We start from the raw sequence: 21,831 nt of genomic DNA on the forward strand, positions 1-21,831 counted from the left end.
GGTCATTAAATGTGTTCTGATCTTCATATAAGTCACAACAATAGACAAACACAGTCTGCTCAAACTAATACCACACAAAAAATGATATGTTTGTATGGTTTAACTGAACACAACATGTTAACATTTTCAGTGAGGGGGGGGGGGGGGGTGGGGGGGGAGTATGTGAACCCCTAGGCTAATGACTTTTCTAAGAGCTTGCCCTGCCCTATAAAAAACACACACCAGTGTTGAGTTTGCTGCTCTTAAGAAGCATTGCTGGATGTGAATCATACCTCACACAAAAGAGCTCTCAGAAGACCTACATTCAAGAATTGTTGACTTGCATGAAGCTGGAAAGGGTTAAAAAATAATCTCTAAAAGTCTTGATGTTCATGTGTCCACGGTAACACAGACGGTCTACAAATGGAGAAAGTTCAGCACTGTTGCTGCTCTCCCTAGGCGTGCTGGTTCTGTAAAGATGACTGCAAGAGCACAGCACAGAATGTCCAATGAGGGAGGAAGAATCCTAGAGTGTCAGGTAAAGTCTAAAATCAGACATAAATCTCTGTCACATGCTAACATTTTTGTTGATAAATCTACAACAAGAAAAACATTAAACAAGAATGGAGTCTAAGGGAAACACCACAGAGGAAGCCACCGCTGTCCAAAAAAAACATGCTGCATGTTTAAAGTTTGCAAAAGAGCACCTGGATGTTCCACAGCATTACTGGCTAAATATACTGTGGACAGATGAAACCAAAATTTAGTTGTTTGGAAGGAACACCAAACACTATGTGTGGAGAAAAAAGGAACAGCATCAAAATCTCATCCCAACTTTGAAACATGGTGGAGGGGGCATCATGGTTTGGGGCTGCTTTGCTGCCTCAGGGGCTGGACAGATTGCCGTCATCAACGGAAAAATAAATTCCCAAGTTTACCAAGAGATTTTGTGGGAAAACTTTTCACCAACTGAAGCTCAATATAGGATAGATGATGCAACAGAACAATGACCCAAATATAGAAGTGAATCAACAACCGAATGGCTTCAACAGAAGAAAATACACCTTCTGGAGAGTCCTGACCTCCTGAACCCAATTGAGATGCTGTGGCTCGACCTCAAGAGAGTGGTTCACACCAGATATCCCAATAATATTGCTGAACTGAAACAGTTTTTGAAGAGGAATGATCCAAAATTCCTCCTGACTGTTCTGCAGGTCTGATCTGCAGCTACAGGAAATGTTTGGTTGAGGTTTTTGCTGCCAAAGGAGGATCAACCAGTTATTAAACACAAAGGTTCACATACTTTTTCCCCTGCACTGTGAATGTTAACATGTTGTGTTCAATAAAACCATGCAAACAAATAATTTTATGTATGGTATTAGTTTGAGCAGACTGTGTTTGTCTATTGTTGAGACTTAGATGAAGATCAGAACACATTTAATGACCAATTTATGCAGAAATCCAAGTAAATCCCAAAGGGTTCACATATTTTTTCTTGCAACTGTATATTTTGACATCACCCCAGGAGTGATTAGGGGAAAGAGCACTATCTACCACCCAGAGAGAACAAGGTCAATTGTGCTCTCTTAGGGCTCAGGCAGCTGATGACAAGAAACTCGTCTCCTGTCTCTTGTTGTGATGATTTGGTGGATGTGTGTTTCCACCGCCTGCTTCTAATCTGAAATTGGTGCACTTATGCATCTTATGCAGTTCTATAAGGAACTGACTGATATATGAAAAGGGTTGTTTGGGTTTCTGAATGAGCGCTGCTGTATCTCACCTGCTCCAGTCTGAAGATGTGCTGATTGCAGTAATGCTGCAGCTGTTCGTTAGCGTAGTTAATACAGAACTGCTCAAAGCTGTTCGTCTTAAAATCCTCAAATCCAAATATATCCAGAACTCCTATAGACAGACACTTCAGAGCACACAGAGTAGAACAATTATTACAGAGTTTACAACATTCAAAGATATCAATGATCTGTATCCCTGAGAAGGCACAGCTAAAATTACATTTATTTTGTGTGTGTGTGTGGGGGTTAAAGATGATTACTTTTTAGTGTCCATACTTGATAAATGTTATACAATATATTAATATAAGTGCAAAAACACTTCAGTCTATTCCATCTGTGCATTTTTACTGAAACTAAAAGTATTTTTTTACAGAAAATGTATGATATAAAAAAACACGAAACCCCTAATGTCATTTAGCACAACTGTCTCCTGTCTCTTTTAAGAAGCAAAACTTATTAGACTAATTCGTTTCTACTTGAATTTTTTAAGTAAAATTTAAAATGTACTGCTTTAGCATAAAAGATACTCCATCATGTGTTTTTCAGTATTAATAATATTCAAGACACTTTCAGTTTCCATTTTCTCAATATTCAATTGTCATTCAGTACAACTTTAATAGTCTTATTATAGTATTAATTGCACTGAAGGACATTTTTGTGTCCTTGCTGTTTGTCAACATCACTAGAAATATAAAATAAGCCAAATTCTGAGGAAAACATACATATTTACATAAATCACACACTTGCACACCTTTGTAAATATGTACACAAAATAATAATTTTATCTGGTTAAATTAAAGTACAAACATTTGCATGTAAGGCTATAAGGGTTACCAGACTCAGCAGCTCAAGACTCTATTTATACAAGTCCAAATGTTTGTGGACACCCCTTCTAATGGATGCATTCAGCTACATGAGGCTGTACCCACTACTGAAATAGATGTACATGCACAGCTGGTCTAGTCCCTGTAGAAATGCACTGTCAATAAAACAGAACTCTCTGCAGCAGATGAACAAAAACCAATTAGGCACCATGCCTAATGCTAGGTGTGGGCTAGAGGGGTATAAAGCTCTCCAGCATTGTGGAGAGGTGGAGGTGCAATGAGATGATGCTCCACATCCAGTACATTTGAGATGAGGTGCGATTGTGATCATCAGACATCCTGACCTCACAAACATGTTTGTCTCTATATATCCTCACATCAATTATGCAAAATTTGGTATTAGGCCTTCCCTGGACATTAGAGACAGTTACTCCAACAAAGGCAGGATATACTGCTGCACAGGTAAGCATGGATAACAGAAACGTACTGGGACAGAATCCTCCATGTCTCTCTTGTTCAGAAGGGCGTGATTGATCCGCAGGACGATCCAGTCGAACAGTGAACTGTACAGAGACTTAGCCATGGAGTCTCGGGCAGTAATGGCCTAAAGAAAATCAATTAGAAACATAATTAGTGTCACAGTAGTAACAGTAATGTAACAATAAATAAAAACAATACTTTAAAACAATGTAACATTAATATTTTTTTATAGTTTATAAAGAGAACACTTCTACAGAGTTATGCGCTCACCGGGCGTTCTGTATTCTGTATTTTCTATGCTTAATGTTTTGCCTAATTCTTTGTCCTGTGATCACGTTTCTGTAAAGCTGCTTTGTAATAACATCAGTTGTAAAAAGCGCTATACAAATAAATTAAATTTGATTTGACAACAATGCTTCTGAAAAACAGTATAGAGTTGTTACTAATAATAATAGTTTTACAATAAAAGGAAATAAGACTAGAAATGAGACAGAATTGATGTTTTATATTTTGTGTTATGTTGTAACAGTTTACAATAATATGAATAATTATAGTATAATATTTTGAAATAACCGGGAGCAGGCTCACCTCACTGAGTGTGTATGGAAGGATGAGGACATCATTGGCTGTCATTGCTTTCCTCTTGGTGAGAGCTTCCACCAGTAGCTCCTTCTTCACCTGCGCTTTCAGAAACATTAGTAAACATTAGTAAACATGTCTAGTGTCTGATGAATCAGGAGGCCAGTGAATCATCAGCACCTATTGGTGTACAGCAGAAGTCACTAACAGGCGGACCGCGGTCCGGGTCCGGACCCAGACGTTGTCCAATGCGGACCCGAACCGATAAAACTACAGAGCAGGATTTCATTTTGACAGTGTTCATTTAAAGCACCGTAACTTTTCTTGTTCACACTGCAGCGACGTGGCATCGCTTCCAAATTGCTTTCCCCGTCTTTTTCTCGCCACTTTGGGGCGTGTCGCCTGAAACAGCAAGCAGTTTATCTGCCACCAGCAAGAGTGTGCAGAGTTGTAGTTCAGTGCTGTGTATAAACGAGACGCTGTTCTTTTTTTATCACCTGGTAAACCCTGCTAAAACATCCAGTTCAGCGTTCAGTCTCAACGCTTTGCCTTGATCGTGCCGCTACCGGTCAGCGTTCTCTGCCGCCGCTCTCCATAGAAAACAGTGGGAGGTGGCGCAGTGTGTGTTTTGTGGCGCAGTAAACGCACACACCAATCACCTGTGGTGTAAGATCACCAAATGCTCTCATTTGCCAATCAGATCTGTGGAGACCGCTGCCCCGGCTAGTGAATTGGGACGCGGCCGGGAAAAAAACGCCTTTATAAAAGATAGGGAGCCCGAGAACTGGCAGAAAAACAAGAACGGGCAGAAACTAAAGACAAGAGTTCAAACAACCTCACGGGTCAGATGTTTTATATATATAAATAAATATATATATATATAGGGTATAGCACTGAATCATAACACAAGTTAACATTGGTCCGGACCTTGAACTGACGAAATTTTCTCCAACTGGACCGCACTGAATTCTAATTAAAAACCCCTGGTGTACAGTATGAGGTGGGATTCACCCCATTCAGAGAAGACTGCTATGTAAACACAGATTTATACAGGAATAACCATTAAAATTCCCCTTCTTAAAGGTGCACGCTCTTACCAAAATAATTCCAGGGATTTTATATCTATCCTGGTAAAATGCATTTTAAAACATTCAATAAAAACACATTTTCAAGGTTTTGTATAGAATAAATCTATTTCTATTACTACAGAGCCATTTAACTACAAAAGAGGCATTAAAGTATCTACATTACTCTTCTCTAAAGAAACACAGAAGAACCCTTTATAAGATTACTCATTTAAATTTTTGCACAGTTTTTGTACAGTGATGAAGATGGTCACCTTAAGAAGCTCAGAAAGAGTGGACAAAACATCTGCAGGGCCCACTGTCAGACCCTCTTCATCAGCTTTCGCCTCATAAGTCACATTACCCAGGTACAAAATAGCAGACAGCACAGAGAATATCCTGAAAAGGAAGAAAATAAAATCATTTTAAAAACAAACAAAGAAAGTGCTTTTAGAAAAAAAGATAAAGGTTACCAGGAATAATTAATGATTATAAATTTAGACTGATGTGGGCAACCAGACAGTGTGTAACGCATATGTAACATAACAATAGAATTTTACACATTTTTATTTGGGGATAGCTCTGGCGATGTAGCTGAACATGGCATAGTATCTGTGTCTTCAGTGCAAGCTCTTTAGACAGCAGCAGCATTCTTACAAACATTGTCCTGTTGAATAGTGCACCAGAGCGTGCACTAATAAAAGGTATGGTCACTGATTGCAGGACCTCATTTCTGTAACATTGGGCTGTGAAAGTGCCTGTAATTAATACCAAAGGTAAGATCTGGCAGCATATGAAAATAGCATACCACACCCTGACCCCAAGACCTCTAGATGCGGAAAGCGAAGACAAAGGCGTGACCCACTGCTATTTGAATTTACCTCTTGACGGTCGGGCACGATTACCCACCAGGTTTCATTCCTATCAGTTAATTCCCTCTGGCTGAAACAATAATTTGATGATGAGTGTAAAACCTGTTTGTGTTCTGTTTAATCTGCAGTTTCTGTTTTAGTTTAATCCATACTGGAATAGCCATGACACATTCCAGAGTCTGTGATACAAAAAAACTAATTTACACCAAACTGTTCGATGTGTTCTACAGAATCTGATACATGTGTTAATATCATACTGTAACCACACAGCATGGCTAGCTGGTTAACTCTACTAAGCTCTACTAACTCTACTAAATACTAAATCAAGGCTAAGATACTCTATGTGGACAAAAGTATTGGTATGCCTGTTCTTATAAGGACATTAAAAGAGTGTATTCTGCTTGGGCTAAAGTAACTGTCTCTTCTACCCAAAGAAGTTTTTTTTACTAGATTCGGAAGAGTTGCTTTGAGGATCTGTTTACATACAGCACCAAGAACATCCCCAGCCCATCGCAAAAATACTGGATGGAGCACAATCTTTCTGAGAACACAGTTTCACTGCTCCAAAGCTCCGAAGTTCAGTGCAGGTGGGTTTAAACCCCTATGGCCCACAGTCAGTAACAGACATGGTGGTATGTTTGGTGGCAGCTTTGTGTTTATCTATTCCAGAGAGTCCTATTCTATTGGCCGTACTTCTCTACGGGGACTAGACAAGCTGTGAGCATGCATTTATGCATCTGTGTCAGCAGTAGGTGCATCATAAATTAGCTGAATCATAAAGTAGCTGAAACTCACTGTTTCTTAGTTGCAGGCAGAAAGCCAACCATTTCCATGGCCTGATGAAGTCTTTTAAATTCATACTGAATTTCAGCTTCATCTTCCAAATGAGGATTATCCTGTAAAGACAAAGACAATAACCCCTCAATAAACACTCCTATTCACAAGAATGAGAGATATTAGTCCATTAACACCCTCGATAAACATACATAAACTCTATACACTGGATAAGGAGATATTAGTTTTTAAAATAACATCAATAAACACTTCTATTTATTGAAATAAGAGATAATAGCCTATAACAACAACCTATAAACACACTAGTACATTAGAATAAGAGACTGTACTCTATAAACATCAATAAAAAAACACTCCTATACACTTGAGAAGGAGATATATGCTCAAACTTTTTGCACATGCAACCCCTTCAGTCTCTATTCTTTAAAGTGCACCCCCTCCTCCAACAGCACCCTACCCTCCCACACAGTGACCATCCAAAAGTCATATACAATGCAATATTGTCACAATGATTGCAAAATTGTTATGTAACCTTATTGTTTGAGACAGTTCTGTGAGTACAACAGAGGAATTTGTGGTTCAATTCCAGACACAGCTAGTCATAAATCACCTTCCATAGTCAGTCAACGTGAGCTGATCTTGCTTTTGATGTTAACGTGTGCAGAAAACATGGCTTTATAAAGCTGAGTAGAGTGAATCTGCAAGACTGCACAAGTGCGCTGGTAGGTCTGCTATGCAATTAGTCCAACAAAACTGGTGCAAATGGAAACAGAAGGTGCAAATGGAAACAGAAATACAGTGCTTAATGTGGACCACAGCTGGTACCGTCTTTGTCGTCATGACATACAGTTACATTTCTGTAGGTATATATGAGGTAAATATTTCTTGAATTGTATGCATTATTTACAGTCAGAAAAAGTGCCAAGTCTCACCCATATAAACACTGCATTGTACTAGAATAGGAGGTATCAGTTCCTAAACAACCTCAAAAATATATATGTGTGCGTGTGTGTACCTGTTTGAGGTAGTGATACTCTTCTGGCTCCAGCAGCTTGAACTCCTCCCTTTCTTCCTCAGATGCTCCAACCAGCAGATAGTAAAACACATGATAGTTCCTGCAATAAAACACAAAGACTTTAACTACGGATCACACAATAGAAACATTTCCTTCTAATAAGGGAGTTTAACGTCTCAAAATGCTCTCAGAGAAACATAACAAATGTTTTTTAGACACATTTGTTATACAAGAGTATCTAAAACGTGTTTTTAAAATCACATATAATCAAAAAAGGTAAGGGGATATATATATATCTGTAAGTGCTCCTGCATTTTTGCTACAGCACAACAATTTCAAAACAATGATACTTTTTTACATTTTTAAACAAGGATCATTTAACAGACCCATGTCAGTTTATAAAAATATAATTTGATCTCACACAAAATGGCCTTATTCATTTACTAAAAAGTAAATGAAAATATGTTTATTTTGGATAGTAGGGGCGGTTTCTATAGTAAATTAAATGGCTATATATGTGTACATGTCATGGTAACTGATATATGATTTCATGATTCCATTCACTACCACCACTGTGAAACAGGTTTCTCTACAGTACACAGTACTTTGTGTACTATTTTTTTTATTTTTCTACGTTATTTAAAAACATAAACAGTGACTCCGACATCAGAGAGTATATTCATTATCATTTGGTGTAATTTCTCTGAGGAAGATTTTAAGGTTACATCTGATTCCATTCATCACAACTGCAACCGATCTGGCTGAGTACATTTCTGTAGAACAGTGTCTTACACCTAAGCCCACTATGAATTACTTTGCACACATCTTATGAGCATCTCTTGGGCATATTTATGGGTCAAGAATGTAAAGAATGCATGCTGTTGTAAGTTTAGTTTGAAGGTTACCTTTCAGAGCTCTTCCTGGACACCAGTCGACACTTCTCCAGCAGATACTTCTCTATAGTTGCTCTGAAAATAAATTTATATCCAAAGCAAATCATCATCACCACTATTACTCCTCTACTGGCAACTCTATGACACATTAGTTCTATCACAAATCAGGGGCTACATCCTTTGAAAAGCTGCGTAGACTGTGAAGACTGAACTGCAGTTATGTCCTCACATGTCCAACAGACAATTCATCTTAGGATATGTTGGTTGGCTAAGGATCCTCAGCTGCACATGCCTTCAAAATTGGACACTGTGATCCTGTCTGCAAACCCAGCTTTCAAAGGATACACTGCCTGAATTGGAACACACTTATTGTTTTATATTATGCAGGCAAATAAGGTGTAGATTAGAGTAATAAAGCTATTGTGTCAATCACAGTCAGGGGAGGAGTTCTGGTTAAGGTCCAAGTCAGGGAAAAAGTCAGACTATATGAGGTGGTGCTTTAAAACAATTAAAGTCAGGTCGAGGAGTCTCAGAAAAACAAGATGGGGCTTTAGGACAAATCACAGTAAGCAAAACAATCTAATACTTACAATACTTAATAAGACAAAATTTCTTATCAGAGAAAAAAAACAAAGATTTATTGCCTTGAAATTACATAACTTCAGATTATTTATTAGCTACATTAACCTCACATCTCCAGAGCAAATTGGTGGGGTATAAGTGTCCATTATTTGTTAGCAAAATTAGTCTCATGACTTCTGTGCTAACTGATGGGTCACTGATTGCTTGTTAGCTTCATTAAACTCATGTATCTGTAGTTGACTGGAACAAAGTCCATTGAATATTAGCTACATTCATCTCACTGTTTCAGTGCTAAGTGGTGGAGTACAAGCTTCCTTTAACCATTAGCTACAGTCACCTCACTATTTCAGTACTAATTGGTGAGCTATTCGCTTCCATTTAATGTTAGCTACGTTTCCTTCTTAGTTTCAGTGCTAGTTTGCGGGGTATAAATTCCTTCATAGCTCCACTATTAATTTGTGGGGTATATGCTTCTACTGATTCCTAGTTACATAAGCCTAAAGGGTAGAGTGCAAACCGGTGAGATACAGGTTGTTACTTGTTAGTCACAAAAGCATCATAGATTAAGTTCTAACTGCTGGAGTATAAAATTACATTGCATGTTAGCTACATTAGACTCATAGCTCTAGTGCTAATTGGTGGGGAATAAGTGTCCATTATTTGTTAGCTAAATAAGTTTCATGACTCCAGTGCTAACTGTTTGGGTATCAGCTTCCACTGATAGATTTTTAGCTACATTAGACTCATCACTCCAGTGCTAATTTGTGGGGTATTCACTGCCATTGAATGTTAGCTACATTAACTTCATAACTTCAGTGCTAATTAGAGGGGTATTAGTGTCCATCACTTGTTACATACACTTGCTTTATAGCTCTAATGCTAATTGATGGGGTATAAGTGCCTTTTTTGTTAGGTTAGCTACATTAGCCTCATAGCTCCAGAGATAATTGGTGAGGTATAAGCATCTATTACTTGTTAGCTACATTTGCTTCATACTACTAGTATTAATTGGTGGGGTACCAGCTTCCTTTGCTTGTTGGCTACATTAGCCTCATAGTTTCTTTGCCAATTACTGGGGTATAAGTGTTTCTTGTTTTTATAGCTAGCTACATGGGTATTATAACTTCAGTGTTAATAGGTTGGTTATAGGTATGATATTTTTTGTTAGCTAGTTAACTACATTGGTCTACATTGCGGATCAACCACAAGGGGGAGAAGTACTGCTTTTGGTGGACTCTCTCTTTAAATAAAAGAATGAGATCTCGGCCCCTATCTCTCTCTCTGAGCAGTCTGAATAAAGCTGATCTAAAGTCTGCAGAAGTTTTCAGGCGGACTCACCCTCTGACGATGCCACCCTCCAAAAAGTTCACCTGGATAAACTTCCCAAAACGGCTGGAGTTGTTGTTGTATGTGGTTTTAGCATTCCCAAAAGCCTGCAGGAGTAAAAAAGGGAAACGCACACTGAATTAGCACCAGTACAGTACTGTACAGTACAGTACAGTACAGTACAGAACAGTAGCAGCAGCCACATTTGAACTGATCTAAGTGCTCAGCAGTATTTAGATCTCAGAGAAACGCTGTACAGTAAAACACCTTATAACAACAGAAGCCTAAGTCTCCCAGCATACAAGCTAGCATGCTAACTACCCAAACACAAACCAGCCCCTCTCAATATGCTTAATGTTACAGTGTGTAAGTTGTAGGTGTGAATGTATGCTAAAAAGTACATTTTAAATGTGAAATGTGGTGCAGTTTCTTTTCATAATGAATGAATCTGGTGATCTAGTAAATCTGGGGTTCTAATTCTACATTAACATTTCCTTTAGGTAATATTAGGGGTGGACGATATGGCTCTAAAATAATATCATGATATTTCAGGGTATTTTTGCGATATCGATATACTTGGCGATATAGGAAAACAGAAAATAATAATTTGTTAATTTCAGGAATATAGTATAATAGTTTAACAGTATAATCATAATGTGGCAAAATAAATATATAGCATAAATAATATAATGCAGCAAATAATATTGCAGAATATTTAGTGCATGCATATAAACTGCAAACTAAAACAATTATACAATACATTCACTTAAAGCTTTACAGTAAATAATAGACTTCTTTTAAGACAACATGATATTTCTGTGTCACAATATATTGTATAGGATATAATATTGCCCACCCCTAGGTAATATGTCACAATAAGCACTTTAGTGTTGGTTTTATGTCTTTTCTATAATAAAAGTTTGTTGAAACACTTAAAATATAAAGCCTTTAAAAACAAAGAAATACTAAGTCATAGTATTTTACTGATTGTTTTATATGATAAAAGTCCTAGTTTTTGACCAATCCCCACAATAAATGGCACTGCAATAAACGTTTTATATTATAATAAATATGTTAGACTTTTCTTTTAAATTTTCTACTATAAAAACATTCATTTTATTATATCAATATAATATAGAAAGAGAGATTTAAAGAGTTTTAATAATAAAAGCCTCAACATTTGAAAACTGTTTTGATAAAGGCTTGGTATATGAAGGCTTTTCCTATAAAGTTTTTTTTAATTATAAAAGCCCAAAAGATTATACAGAAGATTATTATTCTGTGTAATAAAAGTATTTTATAAAGCATCCTAACGTGACCCAACAATGCTGCAAGACTAATAAAGCATTGTATTAAATTACTTTAAATTAAGGTCACAAAACTGATGCATGCGTTTGTGTGTAAGACCAGCAACAAAAGATGTCATTAAATTATCATGCTAAAGTTGATAGTTTTAATTCTTTTTTATTTCTGTTTTTATTCCTCCCCAGGCTAAATTTTTATAAGGCTTTAGTGTGAGTCACAAATCTCAGCTAATAGTCCAGATCCACAGCATGATTTATAATTGTGCTTTTTTGTTGAATAGGCTAATTAGAATGACAAAAAACACAACCATTAACAAGAAACACAGCTGGAGATCAGAACAGAGCCCGCAGATGGATGGCCAGTTTTAGGGAAGATCAAACCTTGTGAGTGAAAATGAAACAGACAGAAATAAAACTGCCCACACACACAGCCACACACACAGCCACACACACAGCCACACACACAGCCACACACACAGAGACACACACAGAGACACACACAGACACACACAGCTGTATAGAGTAAGAGTAAGTGTATTTGGCACTAAGGCACATAAAGAATCCTGCGAGTAAGAAAAGCAGTGGGGGTTCTCTTGCCTGGCCTAAATACAGCTGAAACAGTCTGCGTCATGTGGGTTTCTGTTTCTGTCACATATGAGCTCTCACACACACTTCAGTCAAAATAACACACACCACTATGCTGCCCATCACACTTAATAAACAGGCGGTTTTCTTTTTTTTTAGTTTGCAGAAACAGTTCGTATTAATTAACATTAGAATATGTGAATGAGAATGGGTGAGACCTTTAAACATGTTACACAAGCTTCGTAATAAAAGAGTCTATTTAAAATGGACTACACATTCTTTAAATATGTGACCATCCACCCAAAGTGACAGATCGAGCATGGAGAGCACTGGTCAGGGAAGCAGCCAAGAGGCAAATAGTCACTCTGGAGGAGCTGCAGAAATCCACAGCTCAGAATCAGCAACTATATATGCACTCCCCAAATATGGCCTTAGTTAAAGAGTGGCAAGTAGAAAACCACTGTGAAACATGGTGGTGGCAGCATCATGCTGTGGGGATGCTTTTCTTCAGCAGGGACAGGGAAGCTGGTCAGAGGTGGTCGGAAGATAAACGGCGAATTTTTTTTGAAGAAAATCTGGTGGAGGCTGTGAAAGACTTAAGACTGGGAAGGAGATTCATCTTTCAGCAAGACAATGACCTTAAACATACAGCCAGAGATACAGTGGAATGGTTTAGATCAAAGAATATGTGTGTGTTAGAATGGTCCAGTCAAAGTCCTGACCTAAATCCCATTGAGCTTCTGTGGAGAGACATGATAACTGCTGTTCACAGATGCCTCCATCCAACCTGGCTGAGCTTCAGCTGTTTTGCAAAGTAGAACAGGCAAAAAGTCTCTATATGTGCACAGCAGGTAGAGACATACCCCAAAAGACTCTCAGCTGTAACTGCAGCTTTTTTTGGTTGAAAACCATATATAATTTTTGTTGCACATCACAATATTGTGCTACTTTGTGTTGGTCTATCATTTACAATCTCAATAAAATACTTTTTTTTTTAAGTATGTGGTTGTAAGATGACAAAAGGTGAAAATGTTCAAGGGGCATGAGTACTTTTGCAAGGCACTGTGTATTATGTTTCTTCCTATAACAGAACAGTTTTGATATTAGAAAACGTTTTATTCGTCCATCAATTCGTCTTCTTATCAAAGGGTTTCTGTAAATGTAGTGCCTACCCAGAATCATCAGGCACCAGGCAGGAATACCCTTTGGAGAGTGCACTTGCACTGTACAATACAACCATTCACTCACTTCTCTCTCACACACACACACATCAAACTCTTCCTCACAAACAGTGACAAAAGCAAATTGATCGAACCCACAACCACACTCACAAAGCTCTGTGACACACACACTTTTTATGAATCTTTTCAATAACAAGAAAAAAAGATTACGTGATAGCTTTTCTATAATGAAAAATGCCATATTTAAATTTCAATATTGCCATATCAAAGCTTACCTTAAATAAAGTTTAACATTTATTTTTGTGAAATTAAAATGGTTTTAAACCTTCTTTATAAAGCAAAACTTACACAAAACTTCAACATCTAGAACCCCTTTCTCCCAAATACAAAATGCTAGAGGGCAAAGGGTGAAAGCCAGCAGGGTCTTCTTTTTTCTCAAGCTTCACTAAATCTTTTTAAATTACCCCAAGTCATCACCATTGGAGCTCAACACATTTGGAAGAGAATGCTAAATTCTAATCCTAGCATTACCCAATCTGAGTGATGATATGTAGAACTTACAGTCATTGATGGAGGGCTGTGGCATCATTGGTGTCAAACCTGCGACCTATTCATGATAAAGTCTTGTTGATTTGTACAAAAAATGAAAATAGAAAAATATTATGGACAGTTTCCCACACTAGTTTGGAGTACACAGCTTTTTAAAAGGTGATTCTCCAATAAGAAGAAAATATAGCCCACAACATGGCTTAATCCATGTCCAGAAAACCGACCCTATATGTCCAAATTGTTCTGAACACCCCATATAATGAATGCATTCAGTTGCTTCAAGTTGCACCCATTGCTGACAAAGATGTGTAAATGGGCATTCACACATAGAATAGGCCAATGTTGAGCAGATAAATGTAAACCTATTGGCACCATGCCTAATGCCAGGCGTGGATTAGATAATTATAAAGAGTTCTCTGGAATAACAGTGCTATGTGCAGTACATTTGGGAAGAATTAGGAAGGTAAGGATGAGGTGGGGTGGTGATCATCCAAATCCTGACCTCATTAAAGCACTTGTGTCTGAATGCAATCAACTCTTCACAGCAATGATTCAAAATCTAGTGGAATGCATTTTCTGGATAGTAAAGCAAAATCAATTTAAAACACTTTTGTCCAAAGAAAAATGTATCTCCAAAACAGCAACTTTACAGGAGAGAGATAAAACCTTTTTAAGTAATGATAAAAAAAAACTTCTTTCAGGTGATAAAAAAAAAACAATTTGTCTATTCATCAAGAAATTTTGTCACAGAGACAATGTGTGTTCAAGTTATGTAGTAAACATCGACAAAAATGTAAATGCTGTTTTTTCATTGGACAGCGACAACATGATTCAATTTGTGTTGCAGTCATTATGATGCCCCGTTCCATTTACAACCACTGTAAAGAGATCTGAGTCATCACTGAATTATGCTGAGAATTTTAGATTCCCTTTTAAAATCAGTCCTTGTGACGGATTTCTGCCAGTCTCTGATCGATGACCTTTTAAGGTCTACTAGAGACTGTGGTTTGGCGGAAGAAGAGATAGCAGATTGGAGTGACAGATACTGTGTGAAGAGAAATGTTTCAGCCATGGTTGCTGCGCTGAGTGCACGTTCATATACAGCAGCGAGAGGAGGCAGGCTGCGGCGTGTTTCTGCCTGCTGTGGTATTCAAGATGCAGACAACACCCTTCTCACAAACCCGGAGGACTCGTCCCCCAGCACCTTTACACACACGCGGGCGTGCCACACACACACACACACACACCTCAGCATGTACAACTAAGCAGCCTCAAAATACACCTCTTCAAAATTCCCCAGTTAAAGAAGTGTTTCTAATAATACTTCCTCTCATCCGTCACATGTGTCCGTCCATGTCCAATTGCGTAACCTCTCATTTCTAAACATCTCTAAACACCACCATCTCGTCATATAAACCAGGACTCTCCAACATGTGGAGATCTACCAGACGCCCCTTGGTCTGTATCAATATAGCATGACTTTTGTGCCAGAGGAACAGTTGTTTAAAATGAATGCAAACACTGTGTTACAATACATATTCAGAGTAAATCTTCATTAACACATTATAACAAATACAGAGGAATGTTACCCTTTACTTTGTACATTTTATACACTTCTCTTTTGTGTGGTGTTGGACTTTTTTTCGCCATGTCCACAGTGCAAGTTAAATTTAATTATTTATTTAAGTGGTTACATGATACATTTCTTAAACACATTTCTTAATATTTTGAAGATGATTTTTTATCATTTAGGCATTTAAATTATTAATTTAGCTAATGTTATAATAAAAAACTGTCCACTCAGTCATCCTAGGATAATTCTGCTCTTAAAAAACAAGGAATATTTACCCTCAATAACATCAGGAACGTAATGCTTAATCTGTATAGTCTGAAGTATTACATGGTATGATAATTAGTAAAATGTAAATATTAAGTCTTTTTTTCAGATCAAAAAGCACAGTATTAAACAATTAAGCTCTGGGAAATCCTGCATTATGGAAAAGCCCTGAGGTGTTCCATTTCATATACACGCCAGCCAAAACAATACCGGCACCCCCACACATCCAGTAACCTCCCACTTGCCTTTCAGATGACGACATGAGATTACAGTGAATATCTGGAAACCATTGAAAATCAACAGTTTACCCCTAACCCATGTGTGTGCTCAAGAAAATTTGGTTATGTTTAGTACGAAATATGGTGGTTCAATTGTGAATTTCTAGAAATACATAACTTTGGATACCACAGCAACCCCCTAGCAACTGCACAGCACTGTCATGTAATATTATAGTAACTGACAACAGCAATTAAACCATAGTTTTGGTTTGGTGTATGGTTCCATTACTTGGTAGCTACATTACAGCCTCATAGCTGATATTCTAATTGGTGTAGTGTAAGCTTCCACTACCTGTTAGCTACATCAGCCTCACGTATATCGGTCGTTAACTGTCACGTGTGTGAGACTTCACCAAAGCGCCATGTTTAAGGTGGTGTTACTGTGAGCAATACAGTGAAAATGGAGAATTTAAAGCAATACAACTCTAGAAACGGACACAAAGTGAGGAAACAGTGACTTCAGATGAGCCGAGTGACAATTCCAGAAACTCCACTTCAGATTAATAATTATCTGTTTACAACACAGATAAATGCATCCTGATTACACAAAACGGAAATGCTATTTCTGCTTATTATATTCAATTAATGAAATATTAAATTCATAATTATATTTAATATTAAGAACCGGCTTCAGACCCAGAACTTACGGTAAAACCGTGTCTCAGGCATCAGACAGTGTATTTATAACCATTTGGTGTAATAACTTTTAAAAAACGTTTTAAATTGAATATAATAAATAGGGGAAAAATACTGTAACATCCAGGTAACATTGTGAGGCTGGATGCAGCAGAAATAGCATTTCCGTTTGTTGTAATCAGGATGCATTTATCTGTGTTGTTTATTCATCTGTGATTAGTTATGGAGTTTCTGGAATTGTCACTCGGCTCATCTGAAGGCACTGTTTCCTCACTTTGTGTCCGTTTCTAGAGTTGTATTGCTTTAAATTCTCCAAATATACTGTATGTATACTGTATGTTTTGTGCTAGCCTGATTAATCCAAAACATAAGCCTAATAGCTCCAGTTCCAATTGGTGAGGTGGAAGTATTATATTAATTATTATTTATTAGATAAATTAGATTCATAGTTTAAGTTTTGGTTTGCTAAATATAAATATATTGCTTATTAGCTACATAAGCCTTGTAGCTCTAGTGGTAAACCACTAAACTGCACTGGTGTTTTATTTTTTCTGGAACTGCACTTTCTTCATTATTACATTATGTGTAATAATGAAAAAGTGCAGTTCCAGAAAAAAATAAAACACCAGTGCTGATGGTGGCACAGTAGTCAGAATGTTGACTGCTACACTTCCTTCTACACAATGTGGTCATTGCTATTCAGGTCAGAACACAATGTAAGCCTAACCAGGCTTCCTCCCCTCTTAAAGAGAAGGCAACAGAGGCTGGACTGGGGTGAACAGATCATAAATCAGTAATCAAATACGATTCTCTACAGACACAGCAGCCCCAATCATTAGAAGATTTATATTTAAAAAGCCTGTTTGGGTCAGGTCGCTGTTTCTTTAGATCATGATGATCAATAAATGGCGGTTACCAGGAATGGTGGAGGTAAAGTTGAGGTCTGAAAGTATTGCTGGAAATGGAAACCCAAACCCCTTTTGCCTGCAAACGAACAGTGCAGACATACCAGCAAATTCTGGAAGCAATGGTCAATATATATTTATTTATATTAATTGTAATAATTGTGGTTTCACATTGCAAAACACTATTCCAACTACAGACAGTTTAAAATTATTGTGATTTGGGCTTGTATACAGCTTTTTGATTTAAAGCATGGTTTCCATGTATTAAAATTTTTTGCTGATTTAAAGCATGGTTTCCATGTATTAAAATTTTTTGCTGATTTATTTTCCAATAAGCAACATTTTGGCCTCTTTTTATGTCACAAATACACAAGTAACACCTAACAGACCCCATGAGGTACCACAGCAACAACTTGACAATCACCTACCAATACCAACCAACCACTAAACAACAGCTTAAGCATAGTTTAAATATCATTGCAACCACCTTGCAACAGTGCAGCATCTGTGATCTACTGATCTACACTCACCGGCCACTTAATTAGGTACACTTCTCCAACTGCTCATTAACGCAAATGTAGAATCAGCCAATCACATGGCAGCAACTCAATGCATTTAGGCATGTAGACATGGCCAAGACGATCTGCTGCAGTTCAAACCGAGCATCAGAATGGGGAAGAAAGATGATTTAAGTGATTTTAAACGTGGCATGGTTGTTGGGTTGTTGGTGTCAGACGGGCTGATCTGAGTTTTTCAGAAACTGCTGATCTACTGGGATTTTCACGCACAACCATCTCTAGAGTTTACAGAGAATGATCTGAAAAAGAGAAAATATCCAGTGAGCTGATATCAGTTCTGTGGAGCAAATGCCTTGTTGATGCCAGAGGTCAGAGAAGAACAGCCAGACTGGTTCAAGCTGATAGAAGAGCAACAGTAACTCAAATAACCACTCGTTACAACCGAGGTCTGCAGAAGAGCATCTCTGAACACAACACGGCCAACCTTGAGGCGGATGATGAGCTACAGCAGCAGCAGATACACCGGGTGCAGATCCTGTCAGCTGAGAACAAAAACTGAGGCTAGAATTTTAAGAGGAGCTGTTGCTTCAGAAAATTACTATTTCAAGAATTAAAAAAAAAATCTAATTATTTAAAGATGTAAAGTTACAATTCTACAAACAGGTTACTATTGGATAGTTAGTATGAAATGTGTGGGACACATTCTTTATATATTCCTTGTATACATTCTTTGTATTTCCCAAAATTTGCATTAAGCTGATTATTCTGGGCCATCATACAAAGCAATTAGGGGCTTTTAGGATCTACTAGTATCTGGCGTCTGCAATATGTGAAACAGGTTCAGGCCACATCAATGTTGCTATCAGGAATACAGCTTGCATAATGCCACCAGCTAAGAGTAAATCAAGGTAAATGAGATTTTCTTTTTAGAACAGTCACTTACTGCAGAACAATACCAATAAATAGTTTACTCTGTTTATACGGTTTCCTCTGTTTATATCTATTCTATGTCTCGGGCATCAGGCAGTATATTCATAACTATATTCTCTGAATTAACAAATGAGCAAGACCATCAGGACATACTCAGTGCAACTCACTTTGTGGCCATTCCCTCTGTGCGTAGGCAGAGCTTCAGAGGTTCAGGAGCCCAGAAGAAAAGGAAAGGCCGTTAGGGAATTGTAAGAACAGGTCTGACCTGTTTCAGAGAGTCCTGACACATTACTACCTGAGAACTCAAAGACTACAGGTCAGAGTTGCAGTCCCACAGCTGTTCCTGTAGCTGTGACTTTAGATTTTAAAGGTCTAGTGTTTTTACTAAGGTCTTGGTTCTATAAAGCTCAGATTCTGTTCTACATTGGTTGATTCTGCTCAGATCTATCTTCTTCAGTACAACTTAGAAAATATTCTACCAAAAATCCAAAATGTACCATATTTAGTGCCTGCATAAAAACAAAACTATTAAAAACAAATACAGTAAAAAGCAAAACATACAAAACAAATTGCTTTTGAGAATATTGCGATATCGGTAAACCGAGTGGTCCAGCGGTCTAATGCGCTGCCACTGTGAATGGGAGGTCGCAGGTTTGAATCCCGTTCACGTAGCTCTGCCATCAGCTGCCGGCGCCCAAACAGAGCAAAAATGGCCTTGCTTCCTCTGGGTGGGTTGATGGCACTCTCTCCCATTACGCTCAAAAGTGGTGGCGGGCGGGACAAGGCGTCTGTGAGCAGATGTATCTGAACCTAGCCCCTGTGCTTTCCTCCAAGTGTGCTCGCTTCTCAGGCAATGATTAATCAGCAGCAGTTTAAAAAAGGGGTGATTGATTTCACATGTGTCGGAGGAGGCATGTGCTCGTCCGCACTCTCCTAGCAGGCGCCACTGGTGATGGGGACCCACAAAGGGGTGGGACAACTGGATAGCCAAAAAAAAAAAGATATGTATATATGTATATAAGTATATATATATATATATATATATATATATATATATATATGTATATATATATATACACATATGTGTGTGTGTGTGTATATATATATATATATATATATATATATATATATATATATATATATATATATTGCAATACCACAATATGGAGTTTTTGTTGTGTCAAAGATTTTGGCTATATTAGTGGTGAAACAATGGTTATTACTTGAGTAATTAGAGTTACTCAATATAAAAAATGGATCGATTTTTCTGTGCCTCGAGTAATCGTTTAATTAATCTTTAAAAGTCAGAGCAAAAATTTGTGCTCTGCATTTTATGTGAAACAGCGCATAGTGTTTGATCACCCGCGCACAGGAAGCAGGAGGAGGAGGCAGAGGGTTTTGAATTGGTGGAGCGGTGAGTAGGTCAATTTAACTTATAATAAATCAATGAGATTAAGATTAATGTACCTTAAGAACAGAACGACAGCGCTGTGGAGTGCGGATTATTATTAATACTGTCTAATGTGTGTGATTAGTTTATTACAATGGAGACAAGTTCTAGACTAAATACAGGCTTTATGTGATCAGTAAACTCAGCGCTGTGGAGTTTATAAATAAATACATGTTAAAGTTAGCGAGATAAAGTTACTCTGGCTGGAATGCACGGCCATGAACTTACTGTATTGTCTAAGATACATAACATAAAGCCATTGTTTATGCCTTTATTATTGATTAATGCCCTATATTTAATACTTACAAGAAATCATTAGTTAAAATAACTGTACAACTTTATTTATTACATTTATTAAATTATTACTTGTGGTATTTATGTCTATTTTGTGTTTTATTTGTTTATATTTGTGTTTGCAATGTGGAAATGTATGTTGTGAATTAAAATATTAAACCAATTGGTCATTCATTATTAAGTGAAATTTTTTATTTTATGTTTTATTCGATTAATCGAAACGATTTTTCAGTAGAGTACTTGATTACTAAAATAATGGGCTAATATTTTTGCATGCTATACGATATGTCACATCTCTAGTTGCTGTAGTTGTATTTAAAAAAGGTGTTACAAATATGGTATCATAAAGGTGGAACTACTGTTTTTGTATATGAAGAGCAAGGCAAAAAAAAAAATCTAAAATCTAATCTAAAAGGTTTATTTACATGTCATGATTATTTGCAGAACAAGTGCGTTTACAGAAAATGCATTACATATAAGGAACCTTTTAATCAGGCAAAGAGCCATTTAAGCAGTTATAGTAGTCATGTTGTCAAATGGTTCAACATAGCACCTCTGTCTTCAGTAAATCACCCTTAAAGAGTAAACTAGAACCCAGTAAAAATGCAGTGCTGTTTATTATTAGCTGTAATTATTTGCACCAAAAACAGGAACACAGCTAAATACACCACCAGCTGACCCTGTGCTACTTGCAATATATTATCAATTCATGCCATCAAATATCATTATTTTTATTAAAACATACATGCTCTAAATTTCAAAAGACTCTTCCCCCAATTTGCTGCTTCATTACTCCACATGGTGGCGCTAATCATATGAATAGGGTAAATCTATAGTGAAGAATATTGGATATGAAATGTAAATCCATGATTCCTGTTATTTGCTTATTTAGTATTTTATCCTCTTCAGTGACACAGACTAAGTGTCAGAGAGAATTATCTTGTGATATATCGAGTATTCCAGAATCACAGTATGCTCATATCATCGTTATCATGGGCAACGTAACGCAATATCTCATCTGAAGATGCTCTGTGATTCTCAACCCGAATATCAAACAGTCCACACCACCTTCTGTACACCAGCTGCCCAACGCTGGAGCTCTGAGCCACTCCTCAGTCAGACAGACTGGCAGACTCTATTTATAGCCAGGGCTTTCTTTTGGAGC

The 21,831-nt window shown here is 37.4% G+C and overlaps 1 protein-coding gene across 6 annotated transcripts in view; it reads right to left on the reverse strand.

Moving 5' to 3' along the window:
• Positions 1 to 21,831, reverse strand: part of myo9b (myosin IXb) — a 68,310-nt gene that overhangs the window by 35,675 nt on the left and 10,804 nt on the right. For all 6 annotated transcript variants that reach the window (XM_022663605.2, XM_022663606.2, XM_022663604.2 and 3 more), the window contains exons 3-10: positions 10,212 to 10,306; positions 8,304 to 8,366; positions 7,399 to 7,498; positions 6,384 to 6,484; positions 4,992 to 5,115; positions 3,662 to 3,751; positions 3,081 to 3,197; positions 1,760 to 1,894 (exon numbers count right to left, since the gene is read on the reverse strand). In XM_022663605.2, coding sequence (XP_022519326.2) covers positions 1,760 to 1,894; positions 3,081 to 3,197; positions 3,662 to 3,751; positions 4,992 to 5,115; positions 6,384 to 6,484; positions 7,399 to 7,498; positions 8,304 to 8,366; positions 10,212 to 10,306 — 825 coding nt within the window. The remainder of the gene's footprint in view (positions 1 to 1,759; positions 1,895 to 3,080; positions 3,198 to 3,661; positions 3,752 to 4,991; positions 5,116 to 6,383; positions 6,485 to 7,398; positions 7,499 to 8,303; positions 8,367 to 10,211; positions 10,307 to 21,831) is intronic.

This window comes from Astyanax mexicanus, chromosome 8, assembly GCF_023375975.1.
Source record: "Astyanax mexicanus isolate ESR-SI-001 chromosome 8, AstMex3_surface, whole genome shotgun sequence".
NCBI classification, from domain to species: Eukaryota; Metazoa; Chordata; class Actinopteri; order Characiformes; family Acestrorhamphidae; genus Astyanax; species Astyanax mexicanus.